The 8430-nt window shown below is 38.9% G+C and overlaps 1 protein-coding gene across 5 annotated transcripts; it reads left to right on the top strand.

Moving 5' to 3' along the window:
* The first annotated feature begins 2435 nt into the window (after positions 1-2435).
* LOC114277410 (GDP-L-galactose phosphorylase 1) lies at positions 2436-7757 on the top strand. Of its 5 annotated transcripts, XM_082873385.1 has the most exons (7): positions 3941-4041; positions 4130-4298; positions 4703-4874; positions 4956-5015; positions 5351-5611; positions 5700-5885; positions 6225-6527. In XM_082873385.1, the coding sequence occupies exons 3-7, from the start codon at positions 4737-4739 to the stop codon at positions 6510-6512; spliced, it is 933 nt and encodes a 310-aa protein (XP_082729511.1). In that variant the 5' UTR covers positions 3941-4041; positions 4130-4298; positions 4703-4736; the 3' UTR covers positions 6513-6527. The 5 variants fall into 5 exon arrangements, with proteins under 5 accessions (XP_082729512.1, XP_082729513.1, XP_082729509.1 ...); XM_082873386.1 differs by lacking the exons at positions 3941-4041; positions 4130-4298; positions 6225-6527 and adding exons at positions 2436-2543; positions 7187-7757; XM_082873387.1 differs by lacking the exons at positions 3941-4041; positions 4130-4298; positions 6225-6527 and adding exons at positions 2465-2543; positions 7187-7757 and having other exon boundaries at positions 5366-5611.
* Positions 7758-8430: the final 673 nt, after the last annotated feature.

The following is an 8430-nucleotide window of genomic DNA, read 5'->3' as shown; positions in this document are numbered from 1 at the left end:
ACATTGTCACGGGTCGGGCCAAGCCCGCCTCGGGCTGCGATTGGGCAACGGGCCGCCCACGGGCTGTGGGCCAATTTTACACTCCTATCAATGTGAATGTTAACATGTCAATGTGAATATTCACATTGCCAACGGGCCGGGCCCACCCTGGCCCGAGGTCGGGCTTCGGGCTGCCCGCGGGTCACGGGCCAATTGTACACTCTTATCAATGTGAATGTTAACATGTCAATGTGAATATTCACATTGTCAACAGGCCGGGCCAGGCCCGCCCCAGGCCGCCCACGGGCCGTGGACGGGTTTCAGGCAGCCACGGGGCGCGGGCTAATTTTACACTTCTATCAATGTGCAAGTTAACATGTCAATGTAAATATTCACATTGTCACAGGTCGGGCCAAGCCCGCCTCGGGCTGCGGTCGGGCTTCGGGCCGCCCACGGGCTGCAGGCCAATTTTACACTCTTATCAATGTGAATGTTAACATGTCAATGTGAATATTCACATTGTCAACAGGCCGGGCCGGGCCCGCCCCGGGCAGCGGGCGGGCTTTTGGCCGTCCATGGGCCGCGGGCCAATTTTATACTCTTATCAATGTGAATGTTAACATATCAATGTGAATATTCACATTGTCAACGGGCCCGCCCCAGGCCGCCCATGTGCCGCGGGCAGGTTTCGCGCCGCCACGGGACGGGGGCCAATTTTACACTCCTATTAATATGAATGTTAACATGTCAATGTGAATATTCACATTGTCAACGGGCCGGGCCGGGCCGTGTCGAGCCCGCCCTGGGCTGCTATCTAGTTTTATACTCTTATCAATGTGAATGTTAACATGTCAATGTGAACATTCACATTGTCAACAGGCCGGGCCGGGCCCACCCACGGGCCGTGGGCGGGTTTCGGGCAGCTACGAGGCGTGGGCTAATTTTACACTCCTATCAATGTGAATGTTAACATGTCAATGTGAATATTCACATTGTCAACGGGCCGGGCCGGGCCGGCCCCGGGCTGCGGACGGGCTTTTTGCCGCCCATGGGCCGCGGCCCAATTTTATACTCTTATCAATGTGAATGTTAACATGTCAATGTGGATATTCACATTGTCAACGGGCCGAACCGGGCCCACCCCGGGCCGCCCATGGGCCGCGAGCGGGTTTTATGCTGCTACGGGACGGAGGCCAATTTTACACTCCTATTAATGTGAATTTTAACTTGTCAATGTGAATATTCACATTGTTAACGGGCCGGGCCCGCCCTGGCTCGCGGGCAGGTTTCGGGCCGCCCACGGGCCAATTTACATTCCTACAAATGTGAATTTTAAAATATGAATGTTCACATCATTAAATTGCTAATCGTTGAAAAAATATTTAGAAGGGTATCAAAATTAAATATAAGGGCATAAGTGTCCAAGAAAATAGTGTAAATTAAGAAAATGGACTTTATGGAATAAAACTATACATACATGGGACTAATTGGGTTAAAAAATTTCTTCATGGACTTCTTGAGTTAAAACACTTCTAAATTGGACTTATCAATAAAAATCCCTTTATATTTTATAAAAATAACATTAGTATGTTAGATTACAATTGAAAGGATTTATCGTTGTTTCATTAACTCGAATTCTTAACATTTTCCTCACCACATTCAACGGTAACGGTGTGCACACTACAAGAAATAAGGGTTTTTACGGCGTTTTTTTAGCGATGTTTTTTAAAACGTCATTTTTATTAATATTTAACGACGTTTTAAAAACGTCGCATATTTTTTTAATTAAAACGACACAGTTTTGTAATTGAAGGCGTTTAAAAACGCCTCCAAATGCGGTAGGCCACACGCGCCTATTTTAAATCTGAGAATAAAGCTTTTGTAAGCCCTTAGGCCTTCAGACATAAACCAACATTGAATCCTCACATCGCCTCTCTCTCAACCCTCTCTAAAAACCCTTATTTTGAATCTCACCTTCAAATCTCACAGATTCACCGACTTCGAAGCTCCACCACCACCACCATCTGCACCGGCGAGGTAGCGAGATTCACCGATTCACCGATTTCACAGATTCACCAATTCAAATCTCACAGATTCACCGATTTTAGATCAGTCTGCACTGCCACCGTGATTTCGATTCAGATCGGTTTGCACTGCCACCGCGATTTCAATTCTATCTCTAGATCTCTCTCTCTGAGATTTATCTTTGATTTCATCTCAGAGCGATTTCGATTTCTCTCTCTCTCTCTCTATTTCGAAGCTCCACCGCCATCGCCATCTGCACCAGCGAGCTATCGATTTCTCTCTTGGCTCTGACGCTGGTTCCATTTATATTGTTAATTTTCATCGGCAATCGCTTATTCTTCGTATTTTGTTTTGATTATCAATTTGCTATTTTGTTGATATCATGTGAGTTTCATTCTAATCTAATATTGAATCAACTTCTATCCTCTTTGGTATGCTTTTTTATGTGTCAAAGATTGCAGGGAGCAAAAGCGTTATGGAATGACACCCCTCAAGAAACCTGTGGATCTTCAGAGATTGAATGAATTGGTGTCAATTGGGTAAGTGGAACCAGAATAATGTATTTATTTTCCCAATCTCTGATTATTATTTTTTTCTTTTTCCTTCCTTTTTTCTGAAGTCAATTCTTGTTGTTAACTTTTGTCATGAGTATTATTTTCTCACTAGATGTCACCATTTAGTCTTAGGTCTTCAAAAGTGAAAATAAATATTAAAATATAGAAGACAGAAGGGTGAAATTAATGTAATTACATATGGCTCTGACTCTTGGAATTTTTTTCCCCCTGAAATTTTAAATAAAAAGTGAACCAATGTTGTCATCTGCCTTGAATCCAATGCCTTAATGCAGTTCAACTTTCGTCCCACTTTTCCTGGGGCACAGTCCTACATTTCTGATACATTGATCGGTAATGTTTTGGCTGTGTTTGATATCTGGATTAGGTTCACTATGATTATGAGTTCGGTGGGATTGAGTGATGGGATTACTAATATGGTGGTATTAGGTTGGAAATGTGAGATTAATTGCATTTGTTTGTTTACTATGGGAAATAGTTACATGCTCGTGTTTGTTTTGCTTTAATTTGTTGAGATTAAATCTATGAAATTATTTAAAAGCTCTCATTACATAAAAGTCAGCTTTGTGCATTGAAAAAATAATAGTCAGCTTTGTTGTTTTTGTAAATTGGGGGCAAAATAGTCATCTTTGATGTTTCAACATTAGATTACATATGGCTCTGACTCTTGGAATTTTTATTTATATTAAGTTGATTCACTGATTATTTATATTAAGTTGATTCACTTATGTGCTCTTGATCTATGATATTAGGCTCTTCATCTCAGGCACATTTTTCAAATCAATTAATTCTTTGGTAGTCAATTTTGTTTCAGATTATTGAACCTTAGCATGAATTATATAAATAAGTCTTTTATTTTGTCCCACTATTTGCTCAGCTGATTAAATGATCTAAGGCTTGCAATTCCACAGGGGATCATTTAGCCCTAGTTCTAACCTTTGCGTAAGGCTCCATTCTCTATAAGAAAAGGAATTTCTTTGTATATGACAGAAATAGTTGAAGTCACTTCAATGAAATTGTAGTTTTCTGTGCCTCCTTTCTGCATTTTGTCAGGACTGAACTGCACAAATATGGTTGTTTGAATGATCAATTTTTCTTAACTTCATCTGTATTTCCTTCTAAAATGCACCTCTTTTTCTATTTGATGGATTATTTTAAACTTTGTTCTGGCATTGTTCAACAATTATGCATATTCTGTCCTCTCATTGGTCATATATTTGAAAATAAGGGGTTGGAATTGATGTCTCATGTTGCATCTTCACTACTGAAGACAATGTGTAGCTGATGCCTTATGCCAAAACATGTTACTAAGGAAAATATGTTTGTGACCCCTAAAAAGCCTCCCCTAGTTTGACTCATAATGACATGGCATGTTATGTGCCAACTTTTGATTTGCCTCAAACTCAACCATAGAAGACCCAACTCCCTTCTCACGTTATTATGGGTGCATTTGAGGATTTGAATTGTGGGTCTCTATCATTTCTATGTTACTCAATTTCTTAATTGAAAGATATATTCTTTTCTTTGATTCTTTGCTATGTTAATAATTTCAGTCCGAGCATGATGGGTCAGATGTACAAGTGCACCTAAATGTTGAACATCATTATGAAGCAGATGTAATCCCCAACATGTCAAGGTCACCTACGGTAAAGTACATAACCTATTATGAAGACTCTGACAGTCTTCCTGGAAAGAGAATAGTAGTTTGGGAGCTTGACAAGGGTATGTAAAATGTCTCACAAATCACGTTAACTGTTGTATGCAATTTTGGACAATAGTGGCTTCAAAGGATTTCAGGCTCAGTAAATAATTTCACACGTGCGCGTGCATATATATATATATATATATCTTTATTATCTCCCAAAATACACACATGTCCACTACTTGAATCATTGTCATGTTGCTTTTCATTCCTCATTTAATTCTCTGTTTTTACTTTCAATTCCATGTTTCTCCTTGTTATTTTTTCTCCTGTTCCAAAGCTTTTTGAAAAATTATCCTATTGTGCATGCTGTAACTAATGTTTTTCATGAATGGCTTGTATTAGAGTACACTGATGTAAAAGAAATCGAAATGTGACAACACTGGCCCTTTTAAATGATATGGTTTTTGATGTTCTTTCCTAGGAGGGTAGGCCCAAATTCAGGTAAATTGGTCATAATGTTCATGCAATTAGGAGCAAAGCTACCTCTGTATGCTTTCAAGAGGGTGAACAAGATTGTCGGTGAAAAGGGTCTAATTGCTCTCGACTACATAGAGCCTTCCATTGCTTTCTTGGATTCTCTTCTTCTTGGGGAGGTAAATTATGAAAGTTTTAGCTTCAAATTTTGTATTTACCAATCATCATAATCAGCTGATATCGTTACCATTTGATGGTAGTGGGAGGATCGTATGCAGAGAGGGCTCTTTCGCTATGATGTCACCGCTTGCGAAACCAAGGTCTTTGCCATTTTCTTTCTCTTCATTTTGATAGTTTATAGCTAAATTTTTCAGTCTAAATTCTGCTTAGTTGAGTACTTTGCTCAATATGGTTCATCTGGACTTGTATGATTACTAGCTATGCGTGCATACGCAACGGGCTTTCAATTTTAGATCTAATTTTTTTGGTGATTTGATGAATGGGAAATATGGGTTGAATTTGAAAAGTATTGACAGTTATTTACTGGATTAGTTAACAACATGGACATTTTTGAAAAGAAAGAAAGAAAAAAAAAGAAAGAAAGTGTAACAATCCTTCAAAACTTTTCTGAGTTGTGTTTTATATAATAGGATAGATGATGATTTTTCAGGTAATCCCGGGAGAGTATGGATTCATTGCACAGCTGAATGAGGGCAGACACCTTAAGAAGAGGCCAACTGAGTTTCGTGTTGATAAGGTCCTGCAGCCCTTTGATGGGAACAAATTCAACTTCACTAAAGTTGGACAGGAAGAGGTGCTTTTCCAGTTTGAAGCAAGTGATGAAGACAATGAAACCCAGTTCTTCCCAAATGCACCCATCGATGTTGAGAATTCTCCAAGTGTCGTGGCCATCAATGTATGCCTGCTTTACTTGCTCTTCATGTTAAGATTGTGTATAGAAGAAGTTTTAGCTAAGCTGGTTTATTTTAATTATGCGTCAACAGGTTAGTCCTATTGAGTATGGTCATGTACTTTTGATCCCTTGGATTCTTGAATGCCTGCCTCAGAGGATCGACAGGGTGAGTTTCTTGCTTGCTCTTTACATGGCAACAGAAGCTGGAAACCCGTACTTCAGATTGGGTTACAACAGCTTGGGTGCATTTGCTACAATCAACCACCTTCATTTCCAGGTTCATATAATATCCCCTTTTTCGTATCCCTCAAATTGATTATAACAATTCTGTCATCATATCTCTTACTAGCAGCAGGTGCACACGCAATGTTGTGCAAAGGTCTGTAAAACCGTTCATGTTTGTGGAAATCGAAATATTTCAGTCAGTTTGATTCTTCACATGGCAGTGTTCAAACTCATTGGCAGTTGTGGGCATTTCTGGAAAATGAAAAAAGTGTGAGGAAGCATTCACACCAACTGACACGTGCACTTTATATAATAGCATAGATAGTATAGATAATTAGTTAGTTTTTCTGTTGGTAAAGGAAAGAAAGTTCTATGATTTTTATGGCTACAGGCTTATTACTTGGCTGTGCCCTTTCCAATTGAGAAAGCTCCGATTAGGGAGATAACTACTTTGAATGGTGGGGTGAAAATCTCTGAGCTGTTAAATTATCCAGTCAGAGGTCTTGTTTTTGAGGGTGGAAATACTCTGGAAGATTTGTTCAATGCTGTCTCGGATTCCTGCATTTGCCTTCAAGATAACAACGTACCTTACAATGTGCTAATCTCTGAGTCTGGGAAACGGATCTATCCTTTTGTTATCTATCCTTTCTCCTTTAGCACTGTAGGTTCTGTGACATAACCGTACACTTTAGATAACTATTGCATTGTCTGGTTTTGAAATATTCTGTCTAAAAAGTTCGAGTACGAATCATTGCTGAAATTTCAAGTGCCCTTTTGTTCTTGCACTCGTTCAAACCTGAAAAGATTGTACACGGCGACCTAAAGCCGGAAAACATCCTTCTTGATTCCAATCTCAACTGCAAGCTATGTGATTTCGGGATTTGTAGACTAATGCCAGGAGAGACCCTCCGTTGCCCAAGTTTCCGGCGGTATACTGAGCCAAAGGGTGCTTTCTCATATACTTGCCAAGGCTCATCAATTGTAATAGGTGCTATGTAGCATTAACTGTTGTGTTGTGATGCTTTTTAGCTTTCTAGAGAACACTACAAGGTTTTTCTTTTTTTCATTCAAGTGGGAGCGTTGTGCTTGTGAGCAGGATTGATTAGCCTCAGTAATGCTCATGAAGAATCTTCAAGTTGGTGTATGCCCTAAGTGAACTACAAACTAAGCTTCAGAAGTGATTGAAGTAGCTAAATTGGAATAGCCTTGTAGGTCCTATTTGGACAGAGAACAGAATTTATTTCATTCCTGTGGTTTTTCTCGAGCAAGATGATTTATTTAATCTAGTGAATTTTTGTGAAAATCTTTTGCAGAACCATACCTGACTCGGATTATTGGTGGTTTTGCTTTCAGGAGATAATGCACGATCCTCAGGTGGCAGCCGATGGATTCACCTACGAAGGAGATGCTCTGCGTGGATGGTTGGAAAATGGCCGAGAAACTTCCCCGATGACCAATTTGAGACTGGATCACTTGCATCTCACTCCCAACCATGCACTGAGACTTGCTATTCAAGATTGGCTTTGCAAAGTTTAACATACCATTCGTATACATTCAGTCTATGTCATAATGTATATTTGTAGAGTCTTCTTGTATTTGGAGAAAAAAAAACCCTTTTACCATTGTATTTGGATAACTATTGAAATATTCTGTCTAAAGAGGACTGGGAGAAACAACAGGCTAAAGAGGTAGAGCATTGCATTGGCTTCTGTATGCCAGTTGTATCAAAATCTTGTATTGGTATCACGAACTTTTTTTTATGTATTTTATTTTATTTGTATGTTAATAGGTTAGTAATAAGGTAGCTTACAACGAATGAGCTGTGGTCGCTCTATCGATTCGTTGTTGCTATTGCACATATGAAACTGAATTAATGCTTCATTTGTTATTTGAATGGGAGTTATTATTTTATCTGTTTGTTTTATTATAGGTATTTGAATGGGAGTTAATATTTTGTATGTTAGTTTTATTATAGTTATTTTTTTATTAATTGAATGAGAAACCAAATTCAATATTTTCTTACAGGTATTCTTTTTAATTTAATCAAATAAAACTAGCACAATCTCAAAAAAAAAAAAAAAAAAAAAAAAAAAATTTATTCATATTATTGTTATTTTTCAGCTTTATTACAGGTATGTTTTTTAGTTAAATATAACAGATTCAGAACAATTTTTTTTTTTAAAAAAAGAGCTATAACGGCGTTTTTTCAAAACGCCACTACAGTGCCAACGGACATTTTTTTAAAATAAAAAATTTATCACGGCGTTTTAAAAACGTCGCTAAATATTGGATGACGTCTTTTTTCATTATTTATCGCATTTAGCGGCGTTTACTAATTTTACGACGTTTTTAAAGCGTCATAAACTTATAGCGACGGCCGCGTCCTCGACGTTTGGTGATAAGCGTCACTAAAGAAATTAGCGGCGTTTTTCATACATATAGCGGCGTTTTTAAAACGCCGCTAAAAGTCATTTTTCCAGCAGTGGCATGGTCATTTTTCTCTGCACCTGTATCCCTCACCCCCACCCCACACCACGCCACATGAATTTTCCCCGCTCCGATTAAGAAGAGCGGGGACAGGTTTACTTCCCTTTAAC

This window comes from Camellia sinensis, chromosome 6 (genome assembly GCF_055761805.1).
Source record: "Camellia sinensis isolate YWXY chromosome 6, ASM5576180v1, whole genome shotgun sequence".
Lineage (NCBI taxonomy): Eukaryota > Viridiplantae > Streptophyta > Magnoliopsida > Ericales > Theaceae > Camellia > Camellia sinensis.
Note: the sequence above shows the minus strand (reverse complement) of the source record. Positions and strands in the feature narration are given on the sequence as shown.